Source organism: Rhopalosiphum maidis, chromosome 4 (genome assembly GCF_003676215.2).
Source record: "Rhopalosiphum maidis isolate BTI-1 chromosome 4, ASM367621v3, whole genome shotgun sequence".
Lineage (NCBI taxonomy): Eukaryota > Metazoa > Arthropoda > Insecta > Hemiptera > Aphididae > Rhopalosiphum > Rhopalosiphum maidis.
The window spans coordinates 4975004-4991720 of record NC_040880.1 but is presented as its reverse complement, the minus strand read 5'-3'; the positions used below and the strand labels follow the sequence as shown (position 1 = coordinate 4991720).

Here is a 16717-nt window from a genome sequence, read left to right as displayed (position 1 = left end):
TATGTAAAGGTCTCAGTGTTCTTAAAAGTTTTGAAATTTTACTAATTAGCCATAATATCATTGCAAAATGCAGTTTTAAACTTTTTTGAAGTGGATTTTATTTATAATTTTTTGATAATGTGTACTTAAAGTATATAATCTGGCGGTTTATTTATCATATTATTAAATGTACTTTTATATCACAAGTTAAATTGAGTATTTAATGTACAATTTGAATCGCACAATAATAAATGAATAGTTTACAATATTATATTTATTATAGGGATAATAATTGAATGTTTTTAGTCGTAAAGTTAATCATTTCAACGAAAAAAAAATTGATTGAAGAAAAATTTATTTTTATAATCTTATGTTTGATTCAATTAACATCAATCTATTACCATCGGTGTAACAAGGAGTTTAGGGTTGGAGCTAAGCCACCCAGTATCCATTTATAACCCCACATATATTACATTTATTACATTTACAATATTATATTATAATATTATAACCCGTATGTTTTGGAAATAATATTAATTTATTATAATGATACAATTTACATATGTATATCTTAGGGTCTTAGAATAGAATATTTTGTTATGATTTAGGTAATAATAATTATTAAATTATATTATACAACAGATCTATTTGTACTTTAAATATTCAGTTTACTTGTTTCTTGTGTTGATTATTAAAAAATGTTTTTAAACAATCAAAAATTGTAATTATAAAGCACCTAAATTTAAAAATATGTTAATAATACAAATACTAATACTAAAACTAATACTAATACTACTACTACTACTACTACTACTACTACTACTACTACTACTTTTACTACTACTATTAATAATAATAATAATAATAATAATATTTATTTAATAAACAATCGAAGTCATAAAATACAGTAATACAATTAATAAAAATATAATTCATATTATAATAGGTTATAAAATCATTATAAATCATAAAATGATAAAAATCCATAAAATAGAAAAGTTTTAGGTATAATAATAATTTTTCTTATACAAGATACAATAATGATGATATAGAACTAAAACAGTATAACGGATTAATAAGTTAGAATTCGATCACGAATTTTGATAAAAGACAAATAAAATAATTCAACAGTGTAAGTGCTATCAGTTGAAGTCAATAACATACTTATTGATAAATGTAAAGTAGAAAAAAGAGTTACATGCTTTTAAAGGTAAAGTTAGACGGTTTCTTGAAGAGTTAAAGAAAGAAGCTGTTAAATTAAGGAGACTGAAAAAGTGATTTAATGGTTATAGTGTTATACAATCATGACGTAGGTATTGATATTGGTAGACTTAATTATGAACCTACCATATTATACATATACATATTATAAAACATAGAATATCATAAACTATACTATAATTAGTGTTTTTTAAATTTGAAATTAAAATGAGATTAGGTACCAACAAAATGTTTAATAAATATGCAATTAAAATTTTTTTATTTGAAAAAAACCTGCGGTTAATACTCAATGAATTTAAAAATGTTAAATAAATAAAATAAAATAAATATAAATTATTGTGTAAACTACTCGGTAAAATGACACAAATATTAAAAGTTTTTAATTATTGTATGATAATAAATCACTTATTGACTATCAATACCTATTCTGGTTTCTTATAGGTTGGATTATATAAAATAGTTTTATTAATAGAAAATATACTTTTTGTGTTCATACGATAATTATTTGATATTTTAAGTATTTTTAAACAAACAAACTAGGAATTACGTGATTAAAAAAAACTCCAATAAATTGTGTATGTAAACAGGTACACACAATGGTCGACGATGCATTCTAATACGAAATAATAATGATCTCGTTGTGATAAACAAACTCTGAAAGGTCGATTATTAATAAAAAATAAACTCATAAAATTGTATTTAAACATATAGATAATTAACATTAGAAAATATTAATTATTATTTAAATACGACGTTGAAAAATTAATAAATAAATATGTAAAAATATATAATTGGAATAATATGAAAAATGCACTAATATTCAAACAAATTTTCAATTAATATGCACTTTTTTTTAAACTATGGCAAAATATGTAAAGTAAGACCATTGTGTTTAATTTTAACATTTCATAAACAAATTTAAATACGTATTATCTTTGGTAGGTACTTAAAATGCTTTAAACCAACCTCAAAAATATGTTACTTAATATATTAATATTAATTAATTACTGTAATTTTCAAATCATCTACTATTCCATATCTTTTACACGTATTTTTACGAGTCAATTATCCTTAGTGGCAATAGTTACACAAATTCAAAAATCAACATAAATAATTATATTTTAACTGATAAGCTTAATTAGAAATTAATCACAATTATGCAGAATTAAGTGCATAGTACGAAGCTTGTAGTATTTGAAAGTTGTATAATTATAAATATAATTAATATCGAATAATGCACAAAATTATATGTTTATTTAATTTATATTTTTATATCAATTAACCGAAATAACATGGTACAATATGTAAGATTAATCATAGTGTTTATAAATTAAAATTCGTATTTATTTAATTACTCTAACTAATTGTACAATAATATTTTAATAAGTTTTTGTTTTTATACTTTATCAGTTTTCATTTGTATACTATATTTCTTTCACATATATTATATTATTATTACAGAATGATTTACCTGATTCATACGATCTAACAAGTGGATTTGGAGTTCAAAAAAAGAAAAAAAATGTTTTGGATATCAGTTATTCTATTGTTTGTTTTAAACGGTAAGTCATAAATCTATTTATTTTATCTACCCACATTCATAATAACGGTTGAAACAACATTTGTAATATTTTAAAATAAAATACCTTATTAAAATAAGGTTTATAACTATAATATGTATTGAATTGTGCACGGCATCCTCGGAGATATTAAACTATGATAATACTTAATGATTTTCTAAATCCAAACAAAACAGTTTTTCTAAAGTCAATATTTTAATTTTAATACTAAAACAAATTATTTTTTATTTTTTGTTTATATTATTTTATAACTAATTATAAGTATTTATTAATACCTAAGAAATATATAAAATTATTCAGTTAATCCAAAAGTTATTTAATTTAATTATTATCATATGTTAACAAAAATTATTTATTTTTACTTCAAAGTTAATGTTTTATATAGGTGCTTACATAGCGTGAATTATACGTAATATAACATATGAAATTATATAAGTGAACTGACAAATGTTTGGTTATGTTTATTTTGCTCGAGTGAAAACTTAGATGTTTGACTTTTGTCTTCTTTATAAAAGCTGTAAAAATTTTCAAACAATATCATTAATTTAAATTAATGTCAAAATTGTTTCTGGGCATAGGTTGTCATTGTGATAAATTATACAGAATGAAAACCATTAAAATAAGTTATAACGTTATACAAGAATCTATAGTTTTTAAATATAATAATTTTAGTTCAAGTTAATCGAAAAAAATGAAATATTTAATGTAAGTGCAGCTATTTACAAAAATATGATATAAAACTCGTAATATTAAATAATTTAACAATTATTTATTAGGCAAACATTTTCAAACTAATGGTAATAAAATAATATTCTTTAATAAATAATAATAATAATAATAATAGTAAAATATACAGTTATAAGGTTTAATATATAATATAAAATAATAATTTATTTTACATATATTTTTTTAGGGATATGTTATTGATCCAGATCTTTATATTTAATTTTCAACTGTCATATTTAATATACTTAGATTATGGGCTAAATGATTAAATCTCACAGTTACATGTTTACGTGTTACAATCATGATATATTTTTATATACAAAGCAACAACTTTTATGGAGTCGTTGTGATTCGTTAAATTCCAATAGTAAACAGAAATAATGTGATGAAATAACATGTTTTAATGGGGTAGGGCCGACTTATATAATTTGTCGAGGGGGTAGTAAAATTGAGCCAAGCTTATGTGCGTTATGAAGATAATAAAATGTTCGACTGTCGTTAAACCGCCTTAAAGTCGTTAAAGTTGTTTAAACGAGTGTTTTGGAGATAGTAAATCCTCTTTTAAAAATCATTTGATGAATTGTGACCGACTAAAGTTTGAATACTAACGTAAATACTCGGCTAAAAGCGCTCCAATAAATACAATAAAATATGACTAATTTTCTGAGAAATTCTTTTGAAAATATTTAAGTAATCGACAAATATGATTATATAATATAATCATATTTCTTGTATGCAAAACAAATGCATTTAAAGTTACTTTATATGGCTTACTATGTACTTATGGACACTAATATATAGACTATCGCACGTTCGAGCACGAAATTCGTCGAAATCAATTATTATGGCTATATTATAATTTATGAGTAAAAAAAAAGTCTAAATAGAATAGATTTTTGTGTTATAAGATATAATTTAATACTATATATTTATATAGAATAATTTTATATGTTTTAGGTGTGTAACTTATGTTTCGCAAAAATATAAATACTAAAATACATATTATATATTAATATAATAGTATAATGTACATGTTTATTATTATTATTATTTATTTATGTTTATTAGATATTTTCTATTTCATTCGTTTTTCGTTGCTCGGGAGTCTTTTTACGATAAGTAGTATATAAGTCGTGGATAAAAGGTAAAAGTGTGGGAGTTGGAAATGCCGATGAATGCTGTTATTGGGAAAATATAAAGTTCCCACGCTTGTGCGTGTTGTCCATAACTGTGTGTTGTTTTCTTTTCCTTAAATTCGGTTGGATATAATATTTTCAATGATGTCCTGTTTTTCTCTATATATTTAGTATTTTAGAATCATTTGTTTTGGTTTCCCTAAAAATGCCGGATAAATACGAATTAGTCGCTCCGGTGAATCGCCTTTGATGTTTATTGCTAGTTTATCGGATGTATTTACCTATAATTTTCTAGAGCGTCAATTTAAAATTAAATCGCACAAAAGTTGATAAATAAAATCAAAAAATACCGATACGCAGAAGACATGTTCCTATCTAAGCACAACCAGGTCATTAAGTACGTTTTATAAAAGTTGATCATGTGGTTTTGTGCTCACCGGATCGAGATAAAAAATGAAAAGAACCAAATATTTTCAACCGAGATGATATTCGAACGTATTGTGATGCTACTCTTCTCCTTCCTGATTGCAGACAGGAGGAATGCTTATCGATCCAAAAAATAACTGAATGCCTTGTTGTTGTTACGTATTAATAATACAATACGACGTAACTTTTTATTATTTTTTTTTTTATGTAAAACGCGTGTATAATATAATATTATGATAACTCGAATCGCGAGCAATCGTGCATTCGTGTGGGTCCTGTACTAACGGAATGCACCCAAACGACGGTGACGATGAGATAACACGTCCCGCTTGAAATCACGTGTGCAATATACTCGTACAGTTATGGCAAAAAAAAAGTCATCCGCAGTCACGTTATCAGTGGTATTTACACCACTCCCCGTCGTTTGATCATCGCCTTCACGATCTGCGTAGACCAAAGATTATTTTTTTATTTTTAATAAAATATTATTTTCGAATGCAAGTAAAAATCGGCGCTCACGACCGTATCGATAGACTGTGCGGCGACGACGACCGTATACAAGTCATTTGGTGTCATCGACAATTTTCTCGTGCCTTCCACCCACCGTAATCCTGTATCGTGTTTTTTATGCGTGTATAATATTATATTTTAATACCGCCCGGTCGGTCCGCATCATGTTAAACGGGTATCCATGTATGTACATACGTCACACGGGCTCGGTTTCTTCGTCACGTCGATGTTCATCGTCTGTATAGTTCGCGTGCGGTGCACGGCGCGTATAACGAGATTAAAGCGATTTTGCGGGAAAATTCCGTCGAAAGTTTCGAAAAGCCGATTCTCTTTCCTTCCCTTCCCACCATACACACTCATACACGGCTTGTGCCCAAGACGTTTCTATAATTTACCCGGAATACCATCAATGTGTGTGTGTGTGTGTGTGAACGATTTCGCCACTGAGCAAGCGCGGGTTGTGTACTTGTGTAATCATTAAAAACGTTTCGAGTAATATTTTTGGGACGGGGCAGCCGCGCCGGGAGGTGGCAATTAAAACCCGTCGCTCGACGTCTTTTCGGTAAAAAGAAGAGAGATATTACTGACAGATGTGGTCGTATAGTAGGTATAGCATACGAGACGGTGGTTGGTGGTGGTGGCGGTGGTGGCAAAATATTACCCACCACCGTCAAACCCGAATGAGGAGAAAACGTTGACGACGGAGTGCGACGCGTAAAGATATCTTGCGAATAGGGATGGGAATCAGGAAGAGACGGACGGACGAACGGAGAATTATGGGGACCGCTGTGGCAATTAAATTATTCGGATTGAGAGATGACGTCAGAGAGGAGGGGGCGGTGAAGGCCACTTAACGTGGCAACGGTCTCGAGTTTTATTATTAATTTCCAACCACCGCCGGCGGCGCCGCAACAGATGTTGGGCCGCCGTGCAGTGGATGAGAGTTAGAGCGACGCCGCAGCTCGTTTTGTGTTTTTTTTTTGTTTTACGGTAAAGCGATGAATAGAGGGGATTGACGAAGGAGTCGACGACGAGGAAGACGCGATATTCACAAGACCTAGGAAAAAAGCCGTTAAAATCCTTCCAAACGACCATTTGATTCCGTTTTAATTATTGAAGCACGCGCTGCCGCAGAAAGTACGTGAAAATGTACCGGGCCTAAATTATTGTTTCGGTGGCGAAGATCGCTGTGTCATGCTGCAGTATCTATCGCATATATGTTTTAAAAGTGTCATTATTCATGAGACGGTGTTAAAGAACCTTGTTAAAACCGTTTCAACTAAATCGTTTTACACGTTATATCAGTTATGTAAAGTTTAAAATACTAAGTAAACGTTAGCCATTTCGGATATTTACGATAATATGATTTTATATCTGAAAAAAATCATATGAATAACGATATATTTTGTGAGTTCGAAAGGAAACATTTATTCTTATTAATAAATACAGCACGTGGGGTGTACGGTTAAAAAAATAATAAGTAAACATCACTAGTTTTTAAAAAACAAAAACGTAATATTCTCTTAGTAATATATTTTTAATTCTTCATAAATAATTTAAGATACTTATTTTCATAAACAAAAAGAGAGAAGTAGAAAAAAGGTTAAGTGACACGGTGAAAAATATCAAAAATGAAATATAATAATACTTTTGTCAATAGTTAAAAATGAGTAAAAGTATTTTGTTATACTTTTTTTAAAAAAGATACTAATATATAGACATCTAGTAACATCTCAAGTAGGTAGCTAAAATTATTTATTTTTTAACTACAACAAAATAAGAAAATCAATTCCCAATTTTTAATTAAGTACTGGGCATTTTTACTTCTGACCCTTAAAATTATCAATTAGATTCACTTTTCTACGTACTAGAAAAGATATCAAAGTTGAAATCGAAACATTTTTTGTTCTATAAGATGTGCCTTTAAATAAAAGTAAATAGGTACACACATACACACATTATTTTAAAGTTAATGTATTCTTTTACCCGTCCACTATCAAAGTATAACTCGAATATTAATGGAGTGCGATTTCGTCGTATCGATTTTAACATCATTGTCTTATATTATTTATAAGACAATAATGTAAAAAACATAATACAATTTTTATTATTTTAAATAAATGTATGTAACATTATGTAAAATTAGATGAATTTTTATTTTACAATATTTTTTACGCGCTATTATAAAATTTAATTTAATTTGATGAAATTATTAATTTATTCTTATTAACTATTATTTTGTTTTTTTCGTATATTGTTTTTTACATGGGTATTATAATTTACAATACTAAAGATCATTAGATTATTTTTTATTTAGATAAAATGTAATTTGTCTATATAAATTATTTATTATACGCAGTTTATCACGTGCATTTATTATTGATTTTTTAAACTAAATGGACTTATTTTAATTTGATTTGTGTTGAATTAATATAAAATATGAACATTATCATAGAGTTTCCTATGTATTTAAATTCAATAAATTATCATTTTACAAGTATAATAAATTTATACTTAATAATAAGTTGTTAATATACACTAGATATAATAATGTGGTTTGTTAATATGATATATAATATGAACATGTTTGTCTGATCGTGTTTATTTAATCGAAATTAATGTTATATTACGTTTGTATTCTGCATACATTTTGAACGCTCGGTAAAAAACAATTTTAATGAGTTATTATTTATAAAGATGTAATCGTTGCAAACGAAATAGATTCTATCCTTACCTATGTGGCTATGCATTTGTTTATTCATTTTACCGAATACTCGTCACACGAACGGTCTGATTCTTATAATGATACATTAGACATTGATTCATACAATGAATTCTTTAGAAGAACCTACATAATCTAGAGCGCTCTTAATTCAACCTTTGACTATAGTTTATTATTCATATTTGTTTTGGTCTATGTGGATAAGTAAATTTTGTGCAATAGTTTATGCGGTCGTCTTGAATGATAGAAACGAACATTCAATTATGCCTTTTTTTGTTTTGTAATGAATGTGTTGTTGGACTCTCCGTCCGTTATTTTTCTTTACTCAAGGCTTTTTTGTCCACGCGTATAACAATGTAGAACAACACACTAGACTGCATAATGTTATATTATAAGCGAGTTACACTGTGAAATCACGTGCTCTAGACCGCACGGATAATTCAATTTCTCAACTCTCAAACGACCTTTCTCAATGTGTTATTTTATTTTTATTTTAAGAAGTATTTCCGTCATTTTCTTCCGTATTTTTTTTCATTTCTGCTCCAGTTTCTATTCTGCTTTTTTCAATGTATGTGTCGCCGTTTGGCGGGAAAAAAATCATATGGAATCCGCCTGTCCATTGTAACTTTTTGGATCGATTTATATGAGGAGTAAAAGTTTTTAGTAATATTGTAATGTGTAAAACGAAACAAAAACGTGTATTAAACTTGACAGTATTTTTGTCGTTTAGAACTAGGTAGCTGACACTATACGTAAAGTTTCTTGAGAATGAGACCTGATCCTTAATACTCCTCGGGCCGATCAGTTATTAAATATTTTGTTATATGTTTTTTTATTTATTAACTAGACATGCGAAACATATCATTTATCTATACCCTTTAAACCATTCGATTTGCAGCGAGAAAAAAGTTAATAAAAACGAAGATTAATAATGGTTTTAATGTGACAGGGCTGTTAAAAAAAAAAAAAAAAAAACTGTTCCATGTTTTTTTCCTCTGTATTCTGTCATCTGTTCACATAGTAAATAAAACATGGGTATTTGGTGACGTTAGAAATTGATATGTTAAGGGACCTGGGGAGAGGGTATAGTTGACAACGAGATAAGACGTCCGATAACACTAAAGGATGTTCTTCACCAAAGGGTAAAATATCTGCAACTTTTAACCGTTTGTTATACCAAGCGACGCGTGTTGGGGATGTAATATTTTTTTGTTTTTATTCGATCTTTTTCCTATGGGTTGAGACGTTTCGTTTATAAAGACAAATACAAATCTAAACACACCAGAAAACAAATCGTAATGATACTTCTACTTAGTATAGATTTTGATGAACGGCTTGTGAGTTAGAATTCATTTCAAACTCATTCGTTGTATGTAAGAGTAGTATTCCCTATCGATTTTTTTAGTTGTATTAATGGGTATGTATTATATCAATGTGGTGACCTATTTTATTTCCTTGGTTTATATTATTCAATCCTCAAAAGATAAAATTCTCACAATGTGTGTTGTTTTGTTAAAACATGACCGCTCAATAATACTTTTTTTGGTTTTCAAATAAATACAATAAGTACATTTATAAAATTATTGATATTATGTATTATTTAAAAAAAAACTTAAAAAAATAACTTGTAGGTACAAAAAAGTAATGCAAAACAACAACAAGTTAAAATGCTACATAAAATTCCACATTGATTATTTTTTTTAATGGAAATTAATAATTTCATATTTTAATTATATTATAAAATTTATCTCATAAATATTCCTGATACAATAAGTATGCAATGTATTAAAATAAATGTAATTACAAATTTAATAAAAATAATTATTGTGTAAAAAAATATGTTAATAGAATAAAATAAAAATTCTGTATTATACTATTATAGTAAATATTATTAATGTACATATATTGGTTGGTTATTTTAATTATTCAAATTGCATTTTATTCTATTATTATTAACTCGTTATTAGAAGGAAATTGATTTAAAAATCCTCTTGACGCAATAAATTCAACTTTTACAACTTCAAACAGAATTTAAATTAAAAATGCTGTCCTAATCACTCAACCTTTATTTTTTGTAAGGAATTTATTGTATGTTATCAATGACTTTAGATTATCATGGCTCATTTAATTTCTACATTTTTTTTAAGTTTCTAAATAAAAATCATCAAATAAAATAAATTAATGAAATTTCTATGAAAGAAATAAAAACGTTTTTTTGTTTTCCTTCAAATGACGTACAATATTGTTTTCTTTATTTACTTATTAATCTTGCTTAGCTTAATGATTTTTAAATGCAAAATGTATTTGTAAAAAATACGATTGAAAAATACCTCTTTTTTGAATATTAAAAATCAAATCGTTATAAATTACCTTGACGCATAGACTAAAAAAAGGAGGTTGATCGTAAAACGGTCATTACTTCAAGTCATATTAACATGCTCACTTTCCTTTTATATTTTAATAATGAATCTATTATCCCTAGTTTGTAGAAATTTTAAATAAACTGAATGATCATATTTTTAAATACTTAGGTGTTTATTCAATTTGAGAAGGGTTCTGTGATAATAATTGATTTTTTTTCAAATGAAATTCACCAAAAATGATAGATTTCATTTAACAAAAGAAGTTTATAACATCACAAGTTATACAAAACACTTCTTAAATAGTATAATCAATAGTAGTACAATAATTTTTCGAGATTATATTAGATTTTATATTTTTTAAAACTGAGTTAAAATTACTATTAAACTTGAATATATTGAATTATATTATGAACAAATTTTGTACATATTACATAACATTTAAAGGGAAATATTTTATTTGTTGAATTTAAAAACATTTTTATTGGTGATAAGTTATTAAAAATTAATTTTATAATATGCTTTGTAGATTTTAATACATTTAATTTATAGACAATAGTGTAATTAACTATTTTGTAAATTAACTAGTTTTATTTAATAACCAAATATTATCTCTATAAATTAATATTGGTTTTATTTTTTATTTTTAACCAACTTAATTTACTATTAAGTTAATAATACGTATTAATTGTTTAGGAAACGGAAGTTATTTATCTTAAAACTAATTTGTTCCCTGAGTTCTATAACCGATAATTTATTATTTAATAAACCGATTAGCTATTGATAGATTATAAATACTTTTATGAATATATCAAATTGTTTAAGACATGTTTTAAATTTAAATTTTAAATGTTGACGGTATTATAGGTATACTTAAGTATTATTTATTATAAATTATTAACAATTTTTTTATTCTAAATTGAGAAGTATAAATTTCTTACTATATAGTATACTTAAATATTATTCAAATAATTGCAAAGATATATAGATTAATTCATATTGAATCCTAAAAGTGTACGATACAGTTAAGTAGACTTAGTTTTAAAAAAATGATGAAATTGTTTTAATTTAATATTATAATAATAATTCCTCGCGAAATAGCAATTTTGCCTTGAACGTGTTTTAATGTTTTTTTTTTTTATTTTATGCTAAAATATGACTAGTTACTTATCCATGTCATTCTATAAATCTACCCCACAGCGTCATTAAATCCGAAAAACAGTTTATTAATTTTCTTTTAAATGGGTTTATAGATAATTTAGAACCAAGATATTTTTAGAAAAATCTCTTTTATAGTTTCTCCTTATTTTTCTATATTGATAACACTTTTCATTCCGGTCAACAAGCTTGAAAATATAACACAAGAATCCTTAAAATTATGTTTATTCTAATTAATATTAAAAATATATGACGTATTCAATAATTTTTTTTTTTTGATAGATGTTTGAAGTATAAATTTTGTTAAAATCATCGAAATTAGCCAATTATATAGTCGTTAAATTTATAGCTGTGTATATGATTTAATTAAATATATCTAATTTTAGATTATTTTGTATTGATAATAATTTTATTATTTTTTATTCTATCAACATTAAACAAAATTATTCATTCTATGTTAGTGTGTTAAATATATATTTATTGCCCTATCTAAACTACATTTCAGATTTAGCAAAAGCACAATTCGTTGCACACGTGCACTCACGTATGATTAGATCGCATTCAATTTTTAATTTTAATACTCAAGGCTTGAAAGTGTAATATAAGGTCTCTCATACAACATATTAAGTTTTTCTTTTAGAAATTTTAGAATATAAAAACCACATATTCAGTTGATGTTTTTTTAATTTAAATTGGTAAAGTGTTTATTTATTTTATTGTAATTAAAAAACTAATAACTATAAATTAAAAGGACTTGAAATTTTTCACTATTACGTAAATTCTTATTTTCTATGCACAATGTGCATTTAAAAATTTAAAATAAATATTAAAACTAATTTTTACTACGAAACTATTCATACTGTTTTATGGTACATCAGTACTGACTTATGAAGTAATCCAGTAAAATATATTATGATATGATAATATTTAATTATTATATAATATATGCGATTTGTATAGAATAAAAATTAGTCAAATCTATAATATTGTTAGGTAATATGGTAATAAATATGATTATTAAATAATTTAGGAATAGAGTCTGGTATTTTGTCTGCAGTCGAGCGGTCAAAATCGTTTTTCTTACATATTGATAAATCATATATATAGCAGTACGAGTTTCCAAGTTATTATTGCGTATTATAAAATATATTATTTCATTTATTGGAATAATGAGTTGTTGTGGTTTGTAGAACTATTCATTATTAACAAATTTTTATTTTTTACTGTAGTTAGTAATACTTTTGACATAAATACGCAATAGATGTCATATAATTTGATTATTTTATCGTCTTTGTAATAATATTGTCATTTATATAATAACTTATGACTTGTGTAATATTTTCGTAATTTTATTCGTGTTAAAATTCACGTGTAATGTTATATTAATTCGTTTAGATAACGGTCATAATATATTATAATATTATTTAGTTATAACTTGTCTGGATAATATTTTAAATTAATGTTAATTTTTAAACTAATTAGATTTTTCAGTTAACTGGTAATTGGTTTGGTAAGTTAACCAAAACTCGTGTGAAAATTATAATGAAGCTCTAGGAAAAACTTTACAGAAACCGTTCACTATCTGTTATGGGGTCCTGTAGGGTTAACTCGGGTGTTTTTGTTGTTGCTCATATTGTTGTTTATGTTCATTAATTAAAACGTTCTTCCTCTCCTTCGCTTTGTAAAGTGATGTCAGTTTTTTTTGTTTTTATATATCACAAATATCTATGTATATACATGATAAATTATGATTTTTCAGTGAAGTCTGTGTGCATGTTTATGGCATGTATGTCAACTTTAGTGTGTTCATAAATGGTCGATAATAATCAATTCATCTATAGTATTATTATACTGTAGTATAAAATGGCAAATGTATTGCATATTTTTACAATATTCCATAATATAAATCAAATATGTATAAATTCAGTTTTTTTTTTTTGTTGGTAATTTTTGCCATTTTATTTTTACTTCACTTGGTAGTAAAATATGAATTAAAAATCCTAAAAATAATTATTCAAATTATAATATAATACATAATTAGTATGAGACAAATATTAAAACATTTTTCAGTGAAATTAATCATTTATTTATTCGTATTACAGTGTATAATTTCTAAATATATATATTATTAAATATCGTCTGTTTTATTTATTTAAGTTAATTATAATCCATTTATATTAATATATTCATGGTTTTAAAGATTGTAAAATTTGAGATCTGAAGGTATTCAATAGTTTTATCATTTTAATAATTGTGCGTAAATGGACATACCTTTTTTCAAATATTAACTATACGGTAAATTATAGGTAGATTAAATTCACGTTGGTTTATATTTTACAAATATTGCATTTATATGTATAATCGGTATTAAAGTGTATATAATACATAATATAGCTTTTAAAATTATTCAAAAATAGCTGTTACTCGTATATTATTTTATCATTTTAGTTTTCTATCAAAATGTATCGTTTTTAACATGTTCAACTTTTCCAATTAAATCATGGTTACGTTTCTCTGTTCACCAAAACCACTCGAGTACTTACATTATTTTTCAGAATGTTTGAACACACCACAAGTATGTAAAGAAATACCATTAAATAATAATATAGTTATTTGTGTATAATAGACTAAGGGTGTTATTTTGTAATACTTATTAAATTTGTTTTTTATTGATATAAGTAAACAATGACTACAGTAATACAGAATTATTAATAAAATAAATTTAATTAGGTACCTACAGTTTTTGATTATCTGTCGTCTTGTTTTAGTTTAAAAATTAATGAATGGACTTGTCATGAATGACTTCATGACAGTGTGAAATTATTTAGTAACTTGAAATGTTAATACTCGATAGAGAATACTCGAGTTCTCAGTACAAATTTCTACACGATTTGAAGTTGACGGACGTGGCAAACTGATTGCAAGTTTTGTTTTAAATATTGACGATGAGAAAGGATTTTTCGTTTACTTCAGATGACATTCTTTATTGAATGTTTACGACTGATTTTTATTATTAGGCCAAACAACTATTTTAATCTATATAATGAACTTTTTCGAGCGACAACGGGTCTTCGAAGAAAAGTCGGTCATTATATTATTATATCAAAAGTTTTCCTCTTCCTCTTTTCTTGCGTTTTACCAAAACAAAAGATTTCTACACCCGAAGGATTTTCGAGAATTTCTCAATTTAAAAAAATCGTTTTCAAGTCCGGTATGTCATCTTTGAAATTCCTCGAGCAGCGCCGGCTGGCAAAATTTTATACCACACCTTGGTGCGAGGTTCAATTAAATGAAATAGAAAGAAGTTTTGCGGGGAACGGCGACAAGGAAAAAAAATGATAAAGAAAGTTTTTCTTGTTTCTCATACGTCCAATTAGAAGTGTAGAAACAACTGAGTGCCGTATGTGTGGTGTTGTGTGTTATTACATTCCGTGATATATTTCTCATACTTCACCTTCACGATCAACGAAAACAACAATTGTGTACGTTTCGTTTGAAATTAGATGGAGATTGGGAGATGGTGTGAAATGTATTTATCTTATCTGTGAATTTGGTCGTAGAGCATTAAGTAAAAAAAAAAAAAACACATTTCTTACCGATGTGTTCCGGAAGGAAACCGCTGTTCCAACGATAACGTTCTCGTTAAAGGTCTGTCTGCATAACAGATACTTCGCCTTGTTATGGACTCGGCAACGAACGTAGAACCTTTATTATTATTATTATTTTATCACGGTGTGAGTTTATACCATGCAATATATTTTAACATTAAAAAAAATAATAACTAAATGCACTTGTTTAGTATCAGTTGTGTGTAAGATTTGATGTCTGTTATATTATATTGCATTTACTGTGATTTTTCTAACATTGCGTGTAATATTTCAGTGGTTTTCTTGAGACTATAATTTTTTTCGTTCTTTACCAGTCACATTTCGTCTGGTTGAGCTTGACCACGTGTGCTGATAATTGAATGCAAGTGACTGATGAATTTTAAAAAAATAATCAAGTTAAATAATTAATTTATAATACCGGTTTATTTTAAATCAAATTTATCACAGAAGACTTTGAGATATACATTTTATAATTATGCACAAGTATGTTGTTAGGCGTTGGCCTACATTTTCTGCGAATAAGACCCCAGATGTATATTATGCTTGTTAGTCAAAGCTTCTTGCATGGAGTAGAAACGTCCATATCTTATTTTACGACAGAATATCATATATTTATTATATTTGCACTGTTTAAATTAGTATAGAAATCTTTTCAACGTTATTATAGGCTAAAATAAGCATATGCATATAAACAAAAAAAGTTAAAAACGATTTCGTTGATGCGTTTGGCATAGATATATTTTTATTTCGTTTTATTATAACTTAAAAACTATTTTTATTTCATTTTTTTTTACGAGTAAATTGGCTTTTTTTATACTTCACTTGTAGCTAACGACGTAATTGCATTTTTCATTTAAAATTTTTTTTTTTTTTAGTTTTTATTATTTCCTATCGATTTTTTATAACATTCTTTTGTTTTTTTACAACAAGTGCGTTACACTCAAAAATTGAAATGTTCACTATGTCACTATGGTGTTAAACTTGGGGTATAGTGACGACATTTCATTCGGAATTCGTATTATTGCTTTTTTACGACTTATTTATTATTATCAGTAAGTTGTCATTTATAGAAAAATTCTTTTCGGCTAAATTATATCATAATACGTTCTGTTTAGTAAATTTTTATTTTAATGGTTTATTAAAAAAAAACATTTTTAGTGGAATTTATTTATTCGATTTATAAATAATGTATTATGACCAAGCCCAATCTGACCAATAACCATACAATTTCAATACGTAAAACGAAAGTTTCGTAGTTTTTGTAATATTATTTGTGTCTAGTATATTAAAT

The 16717-nt window shown here is 26.1% G+C and overlaps 1 protein-coding gene across 1 annotated transcript in view; it reads left to right on the top strand.

Annotated features, from left to right (window-relative positions):
* Window positions 1-16717, top strand: part of LOC113560316 (lachesin-like) — an 86309-nt gene that overhangs the window by 21107 nt on the left and 48485 nt on the right. Inside the window, 1 exon segment of the mRNA XM_026966100.1 lies at window positions 2662-2762. Coding sequence (XP_026821901.1) covers window positions 2723-2762 — 40 coding nt within the window. The 5' untranslated portion in view covers window positions 2662-2722.